The following is a 17,698-nucleotide window of genomic DNA, read 5'->3' on the forward strand; positions in this document are numbered from 1 at the left end:
GAGGAAGGAGATGAAAAGGCAGAGCTGTTCGCGGGAGAGGGAGGTGGCTCTTATACAGTCATCTATGTAACGACCGTATAGTTCCGGGTCGGACCGGAGAATTGGGAGAATACTTGGGCCTACACACACACTTGTGTGTGTGTTTGTTTGCTTGCGTTCCCATTATTTGACAAGTGGTGTTGATTAATTTATGTCCCTGTGACTTAGCAGTTTAACAAAAGAGACTAATAGAATTAGTATCAAGCTTCAAAAATAAGTACTGGGATTTTTTTTCAACAAAACCCTTCAAGACAGTGCACCAGCATAGTTGCAGTTCAGCGACTGAAACAAGTAAAAGATAAAAGATACACACTCACATGCGCACGTGCGCGTGCACACACACACACACACACACACACACACACACGAATAAATATAATTATACTCAAACTCTCTACACCCTTGCTCTTTCACACACACTTACATAGGACATGAACACATGCAAATATATTCTAGGAATTATGAAATTGCATTTTGTTGGATTGGGATATATGATTTATTATGGAAGTTCTGCTGCAATATCCAACATGTCAAATATATCAAATAATTCTCTTTGGTCTTTATTCTTGAGTTTATCTACTTGCTTTATAGAGTTTTCTGAAAATTTTGAAGAAAATAAAGACACTAGCCTTACAAAATAACCCAATCCATGCTAGTTGGAATGTGGGAGATGGTCAGGAAACAAATTTTCTTCCATGACAGTGATACTGCTGATGGTAATGATGATAATGACGATGATCATGATGATTATGAATATATTGATGATGAATAGGGAGATGGTAACTATGATGATAATGACAAATGATTTTTTTTTCATAAGGAGTAATGGAAAAATTGTTTTTTTCCTTACATTTTCTCCTTATAAAACATCTAACTATATTGAAATTCTTAAATCTTGGCTACTTAGAGAATTGTAGCGAAGCAAATAACAAATGCATAAATAAAAAAATTAAAAACAAGAAGTTTTACTGATACACATATTCAGCTTTTGATATCCAGCATTGCATATACAAATGTAACTACCATCAGTATTTCTACAGCTATGTTGGCATCCCCCATTAGCAGTTGAACATTCATTGATGTGCGAAGTAAAACACAATAGAATTTACAGTAAAAAAATTCTATTTTTGCAATATATATGCAGAAATTATTATTAATATTACAAGAGAAAATATGATAAATACATGTTTATATCATTACTTCCTAAGTAAGTCTCGCCATTGTGGTTGTTTGGAACTAAGTACAATTGGATGCTTAGCCAGAATGGATCATCAGGGAATACTTTATTGAATTATGTTACATACATATGTACATATCTACATACATGCATTCATGTATATATATCTACATATGTATGTGTAAATTATCATCACCTTTTTTCACTTTATTTTTCCCCATGCACATTGTGCCCAGATTGGCTAATTCAGGAAAAAAATCATATCTTGAGTTAAAATAATCACCTGATAGTGGTTGAGGGCTCATTTGAACCACAATTTTAAGGGCTATCAGCTAGAATGAAAATTATTTGTTTTTCCTTTGTTTATGGGGATCTGGGTTCAAATAACCAAATCAAGGCATATCGACCAAAATTACCCTTTTGGTGTATTGCGGTTAAAAATGATTATCTGGCAGGGGCTTTTAAAGGCTCCTCATTTACTCATTTTTTTTTTTCTCTTTTGAGGGTTTGATTTGACTTACACTTTCATCACCCTGCAATGATTTTCTACTCTCTGAAAATTAATCTTCAGAAGCCAAAATTGCAATTCTGCACTTTGTTTTGTCCATTTTGTCCAATAGCCCAACTTCTCAGTTTCACTTTCTATGTAAAGTTTGCCATTTTGCTGACACAGTATTTTTTCCTCACTTGTTTGGTGCTTCACCTTCCTATTGGTCATTCTCTCAAAGCTGTTATCAATTGCTGTTGTGCCTTGTTGTGTGCTTGCATTTTGTTTGCTTGTTTTGGGAGTATGTGTGCATCAACAGCGATACTGAATCATTACAACATGTTTGGGCCAATTGCCATGGGTTGTTGCAGTTTCATCTGTTTGGGTTGTTCTTATGACTTGTTTTCTTTTATTTTTTATTCTTTTACTTGTTCCAGTCATTTGACTGTGGCCATGCTGGAGCACTGCCTTTAGTCAAGCAAATTGACCCAAGGACTTATTCTTTGTAAGCATAGTACTTATTCTATCAGTCTCTTTTGCTGAATCGCTAAGTTATGGGGATGTAAACACACCAGCATTGGTTGTCAAGCGAAGTTGGGGGACAATCATAGACACACACACACATATACGATGGGCTTTTTTCAGTTTCCATCAACCAAATCTACTCACAAGGCTTTGGTCGGCCTGAGGCCATAATAGAAGACACTTGCCCAAGGTGTCACACAGTGGGACTGAACCCGAAACTATGTGGCTGGTAAGCAAGCTACTTACTACACAGCTACTCCTGCATATGTGTTTTCTCTAATTTGAGCTCAGGGTGACAAAGCCAATTTTATGCTGATGTATTTTCTTTATCTTTTAGGTAGAAAATCAATTCAAAATGAAGTGGAATAACAAAGAATCATTGAAACTATTTCTTTGTTATACCAAGCATTTGCCTAAAAACATCAAGAAGGGCAACAAATGTAATGAAGTAGCGACCATGTTCATAGAGAATCTTCCAAAGCCACCTCCAGACCATTGGTGTATCAGTATGAAATTCTTGAGAATGTTGGATTCAAAACCTTGCAATAGGAGTTCTCAAGATGATGTGTCCAAATGGAAATATTTGGTTTTCTTTGAGCATGTTCAAGCATCAGATGAAACAAAGAAACCAAGAGGTAGACAAAGTGTAACCCTCGGTGATGTACCTTGTTTGAGAAAACAATGTTGATTTTGAAAGATGTGCTTTGTTGGGTAGAACAATTTGCTGAGGAACAGAATGTAACAAAAGAAGTTGCTCTGCAGATGGTAGTTGAATGCAATCAGACTTGGCATTCCTCTGTTAAGCCAACGAAATGCACAATTCCTGTTGACAATGCAGTAGCATTAGTATATAATGATAATTTTTCACTGCATCAATATGAAATGATTAGAACATTGTGTCTCCCGCATGGTGTAGTATTCCTGACTAGAAACAAAGTAGATTGCGTAAAAAAGAAGTTTCATACTACTATTTCCAGTTATCAATTGAAATCGTCAGTGGACACAACTAAGTTAATCAATGAAACAGTTGCAACATTGATCAAATTGAGTGAAACTAAACCAAATCATGAAGAAGGCAGTTACCACTTAGTAGGAGAGTTTGATGTCGATGGATCAGAATCTCATAAAATTCACCAGCAGTTGATCAACACTTCTCTTGCAACAGAAGAAACTGCACATCTCATTCCAACAAAGAGTAATTCTTTTGTGTTGTCTAGTTACTGTCCTCTTCAGTTGCACTACAATGATAGTGTTCTTTGGACAAACCCAGTGCCAAACAGCACCAGTTTTGCATGTCCTGTGTCACTTAACAGGTGTGTTGAGGAATGAGATGTTCTTGCTGTTGAACTTGAACCATCTTTTGAAGTGATAAGGGGTGAGTATCAGTCAAATGTTCTTGATGACAAAATTATCACTGTCCATTGCAAAACAGAGTGCTCCAGGGTTGATGGAAAAACGGTCTCCCACCTTCAAGGTGATAGTGGAGCATTCTGTTATCTGTGTCATACATCATGAGCTGATGCAAACAATGTTGGAGTGATATCTGAAGGTTTTGATATTACCAAGGACTATGCTTCTTGCAAAACAGCATGGGAAAAGCTGTCAGCTGGGGACATTGCCTATTTGAGTAGTGAGAGACAAGAACAATGTTATGAGAACGTCATCAAAGCTGATCTTTTTTGTTTTTCAGTTCTTCACTTTAAGCTGCAATCATTGGATTTTACACAGAAAATTTTCTACCACCCCGTTGGCAGTCAGAAGATCGGGAGTGAGACAGCAAATCTTAATGTGATGCGATTTGTGGGTCGAGTCAAAAAGAATGCATTGATGCTATCCATTCCAGTACAGGAATGTTAATGGACATACCAAGTTGTTCAGGGGGAAACATCAATACTGGTCCCCTGGCTGATCAGTTCTTCAGTCTGGTTCACCATGATACAATTTGTTCATTGATTCTCAATGAGGAAGATTGACAAAACTACTGGATCTTTTTGTCATTCATGAACACCATGCTCACTGTTATGCAATCAGTTAATGCAGCAAAGAAAGTGCGAGTTGATGTGTTGAAGTCACTGGGCATAGAGCTGATGATGCACATGAAGAACATGTTCCTTAATGAGAAGGGGGCAGCCTTGGGTGATGATCATTCCATCTTTCCACTCAATGTGTGCATACAGCTGGCAGCTCTTTGTGTTAAATGGTAGCCAATCAATTGCTAAATGGAATGCGAGTCCAGTGGGGAGTTGGAATAAACATGTAAGGTCATTTCTAAGTGGTCCTTCTGCAAGATCTTGCCAGCTTTCAATCGAGGATAACATCCATGACATTTTCAGAAGAATGTCCATCATGTTGCATCCAGCAATTGCTTTGAAATGTCCCAGCCTAAGTTGTTCTGTTTGTGGTGTAGTTGGTCACACAGCTCGTTCTTCAAAACATAAGGTGTTTGCTTTGACAGAAGAACAATCAGTAATCAAATCACTATATTACTGACTGGTCCATGTTACACATATTTATCGTTTGGCATTGTTGTTCCAATATTTGTTGTGAATAAGGTGGTTAGCTGGCAGAAGTGTGAGCATGCTGGGCAAAATGCTCAGTGGTATTTTGTCTGTCTTTATGTTCTGAGTTCAAATTCCCCTGAGGTTGACTTTGCTTTTCATTCTTTCAGGATCAATAAATTAAGTACCAATTGCATACTGGGGTTGATCTAATTAACTGGTCCCCTCCCCAAAAATTTCAGGCCTTGTGCCTATAGTAGAAAAGAATATTTGTTGTGAATAATAAGTGATCAGTTTTCACAATTTAGTGTAAATGATTCTGATTTTCTTTGTGAATCATGGTGGTAGGATAGGGCAGGGTGTTTCATGGCTTTTTCCTTGGGGCGGGGGTAGACTACAATAAAGTTTCAATCAAGGATTTGTTGGGAATATTTTCTTTTTGTTATTTCGTATTTTAGCCCTTCTTCAATTTCGGCGTAAGCAAGGCGATATCCTCCAAACTGGAACCTGACCTTCCTAATCAGATTTTTACCCCATAAAATTGGCTAAATACCAAAAAAAAGTGCGTTTATGATCAATTATTTCAAGAAATTTATCAGGTTTTGAGTTCATTTTATGTTTCTTGTTTTTATACTTGTTTAGTCATGTTGGGAGTCAATAACTACTGATTTTACCCAATTTTTGTTGGTTTTGATGTTTGACACCCAAATTGGAATTATACTTTCTGTGTAGCTTTTTAACCCCTTTGAACTGATTTTTTTCCCACAGTTTACATAAAATGTTGAGGATGTCAAATATGTTAGCCCTTAATATGTCAAAATTTGTCCTTTTTTAAAGATGATCAAGTTTGAAGGGGTTTTACCAAAAATTTGAATATTTCTATTAAAAACTCAAATTCTTCATGCATCCCCTATTTTCTCAAATTTATGTTGGCCTATGCACTCTAGACTGTAACTTGAGTGAAAGACAATAAAAAATGCTTCTAAATAAGTTCAAACAGAGGTTAAAAATCTTTTTTTTTTTGTGAAAGGGAATATGCTTAATCTTATGATACTCCAAAAAAACGTAAATTTTGTTAAATTGGCTGACTTTAAAGAGTTATAAAAATTTAACCATACATTATTTTAAACTCAGGTTTTTTGCTTTGTGATCTCTTGAGTTTAGAGAATCAGAAAATATGCATTTTAAACATCTGGGAGAAGTTTCCAAAAATGATAGATTCCCACTCTGGGTACAATGTGCCATGCTTGCATTGGTTGGACAGTTTTCTTCAGCTCAGTGTATCACCACTTGTATCACCACTTGTATCACATCTTTCACTAATTCTTCCTCTTCATTTTATTTGGCTTGCTTTGCACTTTATTATCTAACTGTCATCCCCTATATGCTTCCTCTCTTGTACACTACAACTGATTTGTCTTTTTACATTCAGTTTTCTCTCAGCTCATTGTGCTTTGTTGTTGTTCATGCTCACTGGTATCACACAGACAGAGGAACATTCTAAGCTCATTTCTTTCCACCTATTACAGATGCTCTGCACTGAATGTCCATGTTTTCCTACAAACAATATCTCACTTTGTGCACAAGCATAGTGCAATCTGTTTCTTCTGGAGAGAGAATCCCTTTGTTGCCAGTGGAGGTAATAGCTGCATAAATCTTTCTCACCCCATTCTTATCCTGGTTCTTATGCTTTTGGAGCATTCTCTTTTATTCTCCACAGCTAATTAGTTCACATTGGTAACGAAAGCTATCAACTACTTTTATGGAACATTCTGAGCATCTGAAAGAACTTATTTCTTGGTTACTTCTTACTAGTGCTGTATGTCATGTCTGCTACATACAAAGTCCTTAATCTTTTTCAGATTGCCCATAATCCCACAATGTTTACATTTAATATATTGCTATAGTAATTCTTACCATTGCTCTTTTTGAAATTAATTTTTTTAGTAATAATAACTTTTCCTCACATTATTGTTATAATTTCATTTGATTGAAAATTATTCTCAGCTTCCTCTCAACTGTATGTTTTGTCTAGAGAAGGCAGCCTTGGAAAAAATTTTCCAAAATTATTATTTTTTCTCAATCAGTGAATAATTATCATACAAAATATTGTCTATTAGATGGTCAAAGTTCTCAACAGCTATGAGTGAACTACATTTTACTGAGGAGGTTTAATAAAACTCAAATAAGTTCAGAGTCATCAACTATACCTCCCGATAATAGAACACTTTTCATGTATCTCCATTTAATTTTTGGCCAGTTGAAAATCTGTGAGTTCTCTCCCTTGTCTGTTTTGAAATTAATTTTTTAGCACTAATTACTTTCTTTCTCATTATGGTTATAATTTCAAAAAATTGAAAATGTTTTTCTGCTCATCATCTCAAGTACAGTAGCCAGTGCTTCATATATATATATATATATATATATATACACACACACCGAGGTCCTTGGATCTTATAATTATCTATCTGTCTATCTATCTCATCATCATCATCATTTAACGTTCATTGACCATGCTGGCATGGGTTGGATGGTTTGACTGGGCTGGCATGCTGGAAGGCTGCACCAGATTCCAGTTTGATGTGGCATGGTTTTCTATGGCTGGATGCCTTTCCTAATGCCAACCACTCTGAGAGGTAATGGGTGCTTTTACATGCCACCGGCATGGGTGCCATTTGCATGACACCAGGGTGCATTTACATGCCACCATCACGGGTGCTAATTTGTGTGACACTGGTATCTGCCACGACTGCAATTTTGTTCGACTTGATGGATCTTCTTCTCAAGCACAACATAATGCCAAAGCTCTTGGTCATTGCCTCTGTGAGGCTCGACACTCAAAAGGAACTTAGCCCCTGTGCTTCCATGAAGCTCAATGCTCAAGGAACTCAGCTACCGTGCCTCCGTGAGGCCCAACGTTCAAAAGATGTTCTTTACGTACCACCAGCATGGGTGCACTTGGCTTGATGGGTCCTCTCAAGCACAGCACATTGCCAAAGGTCTCAGTCACCAATCATTGCTTCTGTGAGGTTCAAAGTTCAAAGATTATGCTTCACCACAACGTCCCATGTTTTCCTAGGTCTACCTCGTTGTGAACTACATATTGTCCTATTACGTGAGGGATCCACAGTTAGACAGCAGCACTTTTTTTACACAGCGGTCCTTGTCCATATGCATCACATGACCATACCAACACAGTCGTCTCTCCTGCACACCACATCTGATGCCTCTTATGCTTAACTTTTCTCTCAAGGTGCTTACACTCTGTTGAACATGCACACTGACATTGCACACCCAGTGAAGTGTGCTGGCTTCATTTCTTTCAAGCCTACGTATGTCCTTGGCAGTCATAACCCTTGTTTCACTGCCATGCAGCATAGCTGTTCGTACACAGGCATCAAACAATCTACCTTTTGCTCTGAGAGAGAGGCCCTTTGTTGCTAGCTGGCATAGGAGCTCTCTGAGCTTTGCCCAGCCTAATCTTATTCTCACAGTTACACTCTCAGAGCATCCACCTCCACTACTAACTTGGTCACCTAGATAATGGAAGCTAGCTACTGACTCTAGTTTGCCCCCACTGGCAGTTGATGGAGTCTATTTTCTGCACATTTTCAGCGTTTATTGTACCTGTACACCTTCCAAATACAAAAGTTAGTTTCCCTGTTAACCTTCCTCTGATGTTGCTATACCTTTTATGTATCCAAAGCTTACACTGGGTGCATCTTATGGTGTTTCTACCTACACCTTTTCTACAGAATGAGCAAAGCCATCTACACGAAGGGATTTGTTATTTGTCTGCCTTCTTACTTACTAAGACTTTGGTTTTTGCTAGGTTAACTCGAAGGCCCTTTGATTCTAGACCTTGCTTCCACACCAAAAGGTGTATATATATATATATATATACACCTTTTCTAATCCTCATAAACGTGCCCACTATACATCATATTTTAGGAATCTTAAAGAAGCACCTTGCAAATTTGATAGCAGTATACCTACTAATAAACTCAATATTGAATTGGCTAATATAGAGGTACCTGGACACTTAGTTAATGGCAATGTTCCCAGACCCACCACTTGAAACCCCAAATCCAGGACCTCTCCTATGGTGATGCTAGACAAAGGTAAATAATCTGATTTCATCCACCCTTCACCCTCAATATTCAAAGTAGATTACTGAAATTGTATCTTTTGCAACTTTAGAGAAGCACTTTCTCACATCTAGTTATATAGGAATATTTTTCAATCTCTACTTCATTAAGTTGTCATGCTCAACTACATCTGATATAGCTGCTGTGCATCCTGCTGTAGAAATCATGCTAAAGCAGACATTGGAGTTTGGTGCAGTCCTCTGGCTTGCCAGCTATTGTCAAACCATCCAACACATGTCAGCATGAAAGATAAACATTAAATGATGATAATGATAATGGTAGTGTGGCAGTAGTGCATTCAACTAAATGTCTTACAATATTTATTTTGATGGTTCTATGTTCAAAGTTCAAATCCCTCTGAAGTTTAGTCTTATATTTCTCCAAATGTAATGAGGTAAACACTATAGCTTTATATTAAATAGTTGGTAAGAAGCTTTTGCAGATGTTAAAGGTTTATGAAACTGATAATCAGTTTGAGTTTCTGTTGATTAACATGTGTTGATAACCTAAGCAGTGAGAGAATTTAAAAGGTTGCAGATTTATAGAGGAATGATTGAGAAAAGTGTTTAGTGTGAATCCTCAAGGGATGAAACACAATGAGGAGGATGCAAAAAAGAAAGACAAGTTTATCAAGTAGGTTGAGTGTAAGATGGAAGTTGCTTGTTAGCTCAAAAGGTAGAAGCTATTCTTGCCATGGCAAAAGATTCAGAGAAGAAAGTGTGCATCTATGAACAAGTGGTGGTAGTGTGTTTGAGAGATTAGAAGCTTTTTTGACCATGTCTTGCCATGAAACAAAAGTACAGTAGATATTATTGACTGTGCACGCATGCGCGTGCATGCACACATACACACACGCGCGTGCACACACACACACACACGCGCGTGCACACGCACACACACATGCACACACACACACACACACACACACACACACACACACACACACATGTGCATGCACACCTAACATATTCTAACAGGGCAAATTATTTATCTATTTCTTACACCGAGAAGGGTCAATGCTCATAGTTTTGTGATCTTTTTAGATTAATAGGGATAACTGGGCTAAGTGTTAAGGTGATTGTATGCTAATATGTGTCATAATTTACAGAGTATTAATCTCATCTTTAGATATGAAAGATAATTCAAAATTCACAGCTACACTATGTTTCAGAAGGATTGATCTATGATCATCATTTGGTGTATTATTCTTGAATGTGTAAATAATACCAGACAAAATTCAAATTATGAATTCCTTAAACTATGGACACATCTTGGAATAATAACTGTCAAAAAAGAAACTGACTGAAACTGCAGATTTAAATATTGTAAAATCTTTCATCTCTAATAATGAGATTTGGAAACAATTGTAATATTATTAATAAACAGCTATGCTAATTGTTAATCTTTGTTAAATCATCAATTTTGAGGGATTTCACTTGTTATCTCTGTTCTTTTCATCCTGGACTTTTTTGGCAACTACCCCCACATCATCCCAATCTTTCTTTAAATGCAGCAACGAGCATTCCCGTTGTTGAAAATTTTGATATCTTAATTTTGTTATCTTTATCAAAGTAAATAATTTGTAGGAGGGAGCCATAGTAAATTGATTTGGTCCAAATACATTACTGGTGCTTATTTTACCAACCACAGAAAAATAAAGGAAATATCAATTCCTCTAGAGTCACAACAGGATTTTAGAATCAAAACTCTTGTGATATTTAGTCATAGCTCTTTACATTCTGAGTTCAGATTGTGTTGAGATCAACTTCATCTTTCATTCTTTCAGAGGTTAGTAAATAAGCACCAGTCAAATACTTAAACCTGTCAAGAGCCCTAGGACTCAGAAGGCTGTAAATAAGCACCAGTCAAATACTTAAACCTGTCAAGAGCCCTAGGACTCAGAAGGCTGGAACTTAACCCACAGGATGGGATGTTAGTCTGTTGCTGGGTTAACTTTCCAGTTCTTACTGGAATTCACTTACACCTGAGTGAACTGGAGCAATGTGAAATGAAGTGTTTTGCTCAAAAACGCAATGAACTGCCCAGTTCAGGGATTGAAATCGCAATCATAAGAACATGAGTGAAAGACTCTAAAAACTAGGTCACATGCCTTTACTATCAGTCAAGTACTGAGCACAATTTGATACTCTGATGAAGCATCCTTGATGTGAATGGAATTATAATAACAAAGATGCATTCTGAATATAGTGAGATGGAACTAAATACTGAAAGGCATTTAGAGAGGAGCCCTACCATTTCTGCTACTCCCTACCTCTTATATCTATGAAAGCATTTCTCATACCATCCAGTGACAATGTGACATCCTAGTATTAACCTTTAAAATGCAGATGTAACTTAATTCATGCAAGAGAAACTTAATCACATTCGATTCTGAGATAATTATGATGGGGTTGACTAAAAAAATTCCAGTAATCTTTTTCAGAAGAACATTATTCTCAACATTACTGAAAGTACAAAGGATTTTGGTTACTAAGTATTTCACCTGTGAGCAGATGTTAAGTTTGTGGCAGGCTCAAATACACTTTTTTATTGAGTAAAGTTCTCAAACGTTCTGCAGGAATGCAGCACTTCCGTCAATAATTTGTATTCTAAGTGCAAACTGAAGCCATCGTTGTGAACTACATATTGTCCTATTATGTGATGCTTAAGTTTCAGATATATTGTTGTGTTATATCCTTTCCCTAAATATTTTATGGCTATTTTGTTCTTCAGAATTTTACAGTAGTTATCCATCTTCATTGAAGTTGATTCATTGTTCTATTTCTCTGCTTCTCATTCCCCTCTCTATCTCTCTCTCACACACACACACGTACTCAATTTCTTTTCTCAAAACTTGTACCAAACATTACATCTTTCATGTCATCTGCTTTATAGTATTATATCATCTTTTATTTAATACTGCATTACACTAAGCTCTTCATTTTCAAACTTCACTTTGATCCCCTTCACCAATCTTTGTCTCCCCTCTATATCTGAAACTTAAGAGAGTCATGGCTGTGTGGTTAAGAAGCTTGCTTTGCAACCATTAGGTTCCACTGTGCTGTACCTTGGGCAAGTGTCTTTTACCATAGCCCTGGTTTGACCAATGCTCTTGGACCAAATTTGGTAAACTGAAACTGTGTGGAAGAATTGTAGATTGAACGAATCAATACATAGAATAATATAAATATTATTAAAACATGCAATAATTAGTCTAAAAAACATTTAATTCTTAATTACATTTTCAGCTCTGACGCTATGATTTGCTGAATTTTCAGTTTTTATTCCCTAATATTTCAGAAATTAATTTTTCTACCAGTAATAACCTAAATAACAACATTCCTAATTATTGATATTTTTAAGATCCATAATTCTATAATAATTAACTTACCAACACACTGTTTCCCATTCTCCATCAGTCTGTAGCCTGTCCTACATTGACATTGATAACTCCCAATAGAGTTCTCGCAAATTTGTTGACAGCCACTATTTTCGATTGAACATTCATCAATGTCTAGTAAAAAAAAGAAAAGAAAAGAGAGACTGATGTCAGGAACTGTCAAGTTGGAAACAGGGTCTGTGCTCTCCAAGACCAATCAGGTTGATAAAGTTAATGTTTTCCTTAGACCATTGCAAGTCAGCAGTTACAAGATAAACAGGAAATGAAGAAAATTCCTGAGGGTTGACATTCTGGGAAGAAAGGACTGAGCATGGTTAGTGGGATCAGGGTGAATACAATATGGGTAACCAGAGGAAGAGAGAGACTGATGGCATATTTCCTTTAGATGAAAGAAAGTAATTATAAAACTTGATATGATTTTCTTTTAAACTTTTCTGATCACTGGGTCAGTGATTATCTTTAGGTTTTATATTTTAACTACATGGATGAGAGAAATTACTTGTTAGTCTATTACAGGTAGCTAATCTTGCCAAAAGAATTGAACTCTATACAGTTAGTAAAATACTTGTTAATTACATTGTCTTTCTACTGATGCTCTTAGTGTCATTGCTTAACTCAGGCTCCAGATAACAGAAGCGTCTAAGTATCTCCACTGGCATTTGATGAAATCTATTTTCTGTACATTTATAGTGTTTATTGTACTTATACATCTGCCACATACATCGACTACTTTCTCTATTAACCTTCCTCTGATATTGCTGTACCTTTTATGATCTCCATAGCTTACACTAGATAAACGTTATGGCGTTTCTACCTACACCTTTTCTACATATCATGTAGAGCCACCTCACAAGTGATTGAAATTCTATAAGTTTTCAAAGGCGAATAAGCATTGACAGCTAGCAAGCCAAGCTACTCCAGACTGATGAAGAGCAATGACTCTGAAACTAGTCTCTGGATGCTGGCTTTGCTAGGTGGAGGTGCTTATCTCCCCTGTTTGAAAATTTAAGGACACAGAACACTTGTGTCACATAGCCAACTGGAAACTTTGTTTTCTGGGGCTAAATAGCAGTAGCATTCTTCCCTTTACTGAGACTAACTACCACATTAAGTTGGCAACAAATCATCACTTTACTTACTTTGGTCTTTGCTAAATTAACTCTAAGGCCCTTCGATTCCTGACCATGCTTCTACACCTGAATTTTTTTCTCTAGCTCAGGTAGTGACTCTATAAGAACAAATTCATCAGCATAGAGGAACTCCTAACGACAGCCTGTGTAAAATTCCTCTGTTATAGCCTAGAGGACTATGATGAACAAGAGAGGGCTGAGGACTGATCCTTGGTAAACTCCTACTTGTATACTGAATGATACTTGTTTATAGTTTTTATAATGTATTACTTATTCTGAAATTTATTACAAATTGTCAACCATAGTTTTTATTTGTTAACTAGAATGGACTAGAATGTTGTTGCCACTGCTGCTGCTGTTGTCATCATTGTTGTTGTTGTTGTTCTTCTTCTTCTTCTTATCATCATCATCATCATCATCATCATTATTATTATTAAGGAAATGAACTGACAGATTATTAGAGTGCTGGATAAAATGCTTAATGACATTTTTCATAGTTACTCATATTTTGAGTTCAAATTCTGCTAAGGCCATCTTGCCTTTCATCCTTTTGGAGTTGATAAAATAAGTACCAGTGGAGTACTACCCTACAGAAAACAAAAAAATATAAATAAATAGAATTCAGGCCTATAATAGAAAGAATTACTCGTGTGATAGATTGGCAAAATTGTTAAAGTATCAGACAACATGCTTTGTAAGTAGTTTTTCCAGATCTTTATATTCTGAATTCAAATCCTGCTTGGTTAGCATTGCCTTTCATCCAACAAGTGATATTATTACTGTTCTGGACAAAATACTCAGTGGTGTGTCTTCTGGCTTTTTACGTTCTGATTTTGAATGTTGCTGAGGTTGATTTTGCCTTTCATCCTTTTGGGGGTTGATGAAATAAGTACCAGTTAAATAATGGTATTGGTGTAATTGACTATATCATTCCCCAAAAATTTCAGGCCTTGTGCCTATAGGAGAAAGGATTATTGTCTTTATTATTTAATCACAGGGTGAGGGAAAGTACCCATTATGTTAACAGATTTTCCTTAAATATCTTAGTATTTACAATACTGTTTTCTGCATTGAAAGCCTTTTACTATCAACTGTTTACTTGCAAAATATGAGCTCAAGTCTTAACAAAGTTAATTTTGTCTCTTTCTTTGCCTGAAATAGATTAAATAAATACCAATATCAACAAGTAACTGATATTGATTCAATTCAATTAACTCTACTCCTGTGCAAATTTGCCCTTTATTGCAAAAGTTAAAAAAATTTTTTGGCACTACACACACAGTATACTATTTTGCAGATGATATGAGAGATAAACATTATTCATTCATGGAATGACTTGAAGGTCTATTAGAAAAACATGTTTTAGTAGTGGAGATTCTTTGGTTTTATTTTATTGCTTACTCTATTTGAAGAGATAAAACTAAAGATAAAATATCATTCTTAAATGAAGATATAAAACATTTTGCTGATATGATACACTAGTCTTCCTATGTGCTTGACATGATTACCAGAAGCTTCTAAAAGATTTTAGGATGTTGCTCATGATAATGATAGCCCAATAGTTTTAAAATGCATCTGATACTAAGAGGTACTAAAAGAAATCTGATACAGATTTATGGAAAATTGAAAGATGTAACCAACTTGCTGAATATACTTTGCTAAAACTCTCAAAAGCTTTTCAATTATATACATATAATCTGTGTGTGTGTGTGTGTTTGTACGTGCGTGTGTGTATGCGTGTGTATGTACAAGAGTGTCTATCATATGTATGTATGGATGGATGGATGGATGGATAGATGTACATATGTATGTATGATTTTAAACTGCATCTGGTAGTTGGGCTCTAGTTTGAGAGTTCTAAGGTTTTGAAGAGGCTGGAACCACCTCTTAGCCACAAGTTTACTCAGATCTGGAGCAATAGCACTTGTCAGGGTTCCAGCTATGGGTTAACTAGCATATGTGATGACATTCCATCTGAGTGTGCAGACACACAAATACCCCTGGTTGGTGTTAGGGCATGTAGTAAAAGCCATTGGGGATGAGAGGCCCTTAGCTGTTTCCACAGCATCCTTCTAGGAGAGGGATAGTCTGATGTAAAAACAGCTTTTTCATGAGATTACTGACCATCTGGCTTTCGCCTGTCATTAGGCACTAATCACAGAAACTCAGAGAGTGGCATTCATGTTGTACAAGCATTTATCACTGTAACCCAATGATGTACACATGTCTCTTTATGGCGACTTAGTTGATAGCTTTTGATTGTTTTTAAATACTTCTAATTTCAGATGAGATGTTGTATTTTCTTTTCCTTTATGCAAACTATCACATTTAGTTTCAACACACTGTCTGTGCACACATACATACATACATGTGTGTGTGTGTGTGTACTTTTTTTAAAGCTGCAAAATCTTCACAAAACTGTTAATCAGAGTTTCATGGGAATTCGTCAGACACTTATGATGGATACTGAATTAAAATTGTGATGGTACATGTAATATAATATGATCTAATATAATTCAATTCAATAAACAAGCATTTAAATTGATTGGGTGGCTAATTTTCGAAACATTACTGTGTATTTTTTGTTACAAGTTGGGTGACTAAGGGATATGAAAATTAACTGCTAGCATGGGTTGGACGATTTGACTGAGGACTGGTGAACTGGAAGGCTGCACCAGGTTCCGATCTGATCTGACGGAGTTTCTACAGCTGGATGCCCTTCCTAACGCCAACCACTCCGAGAGTTTAGTGGGTGCTTTTACGTGCCACCAGGACAAGGGCCAGTCAGGTGGTACTGGCAACAGCCACACTCAAAATGGTATTTTTTACGTGCCACCTGCACAAGAGCCAGTCAGGTGGTACTGGCAACAGCCACACTCAAAATGGTATTTTTTACGTGCCACCTGCACAAGAGCCAGTCCAGCGGCACTGGCAACGACCTCGCTTGAATGTTTTTTTCACGTGTCACCGGCACAAGTGCCAGTAAGGCGACGCTGGTAATGATCCCACTCAAATGGTGCTATTTACGTGCCACTGGTATGGAAGCTAGACAGCTGCTCTGGCAATGATCATGCTCAGACGGTACTGTTAGTGCTCCAATGGCACAGGTGCCAGTCATCGAATTTGGTTCAATTACGATTTCAATTTCACTTGCCCCAACAGGTCTTCGCAAGCAGAGTTTAGTGTCCAATGAAGAAGAGGTTGGCATGGGTGCCAATCTACAAATTTAGTTCGATTTCGATTTCACTTGCCTCAACAAGTCTTCGCAAGCAGAGTTTAGTGTCCAATGAAGGAAAGGTACGAATAAGTGGGCTGGCTACATCCCTAGCAGAGGCCTTGCATTATGGTCTCAGTTGGCTTGCCGGGTATTCTCACGCACTGCATATTTCCAAAGGTCTCGGTCACTAGTCATTGCCATGGTGAGGCCTAATATTCAAAGGTTGTGCTTCACCACCTCATACCAGGTCTTCCTGGGTCTACCTCTTCCACAGGTTCCCTCAACTGCTAGGGTGTGGCACTTTTTCACACAGCTATCCTCATCCATTCTCGCCACATGACCATACCAGTGCAATCATCTCTCTTGCACACCACAACTGATGCTTCTTAGGTCCAACTTTTCTCTCAAGGTACTTATACTCTGTAGAGTATGCACACTGACATTACACATCCATTGGAGCATACGCATGTCCTCAGCAGACACGGCCTATGTTTCACTGCCATGTAGCATGGCTGTTTGTACACATGCGTCATACAGTCTGCCTTTTACTCTGAGCGAGAAGCCCTTTGTCACCAGCAGAAGTAAGAGCACTCTGAACTTTGCCCAGGCTATTCTTATTCTAGCAGCTACACTTTCAGCGCACCCTCCCCAGCTACTAACTTGGTCACCTAGACAACGGAAGCTATCAACTACTTCTAGTGTTTCTCTCTGGAATGTGGCAATAGTTGTTTTCTCCACATTTTCAGTGTTTATTGTTCCTGAGCATCTGCTACATACAAAACCTATCTTCCTAGTTAGCCTTCCTCTGATATTGCTGCCCCTCTTATGTGTCCATAGCTTACACTGGGTACATCTTATGGATGTAGCCTTTTCTTATGGATGTACCCTTTTCTCCATAAATTCACCACACATCATATACAAGTATTACTTCACAAATTTATGCCTGTAAACTACCACGAAAATATATGAAGAATCAACATTAGAAATCTTTATTGGAAACTACAAATTAAAGAATGAATCTACATTCAACCTTTTTACACTTATATATATATATATATATATATATATATATATATA

General features: G+C 37.0%; 1 protein-coding gene across 1 annotated transcript in view; it reads right to left on the reverse strand.

Annotated features, from left to right (window-relative positions):
• Positions 1-17,698, reverse strand: part of LOC106868711 (complement component C1q receptor-like) — a 200,156-nt gene that overhangs the window by 117,193 nt on the left and 65,265 nt on the right. The window contains exon 3 of the mRNA XM_052968783.1: positions 12,266-12,388. Within this exon, the coding sequence (XP_052824743.1) occupies positions 12,266-12,290 (25 nt within the window). The 5' untranslated portion in view covers positions 12,291-12,388. The remainder of the gene's footprint in view (positions 1-12,265; positions 12,389-17,698) is intronic.

Source organism: Octopus bimaculoides, chromosome 6 (genome assembly GCF_001194135.2).
Source record: "Octopus bimaculoides isolate UCB-OBI-ISO-001 chromosome 6, ASM119413v2, whole genome shotgun sequence".
NCBI lineage: Eukaryota > Metazoa > Mollusca > Cephalopoda > Octopoda > Octopodidae > Octopus > Octopus bimaculoides.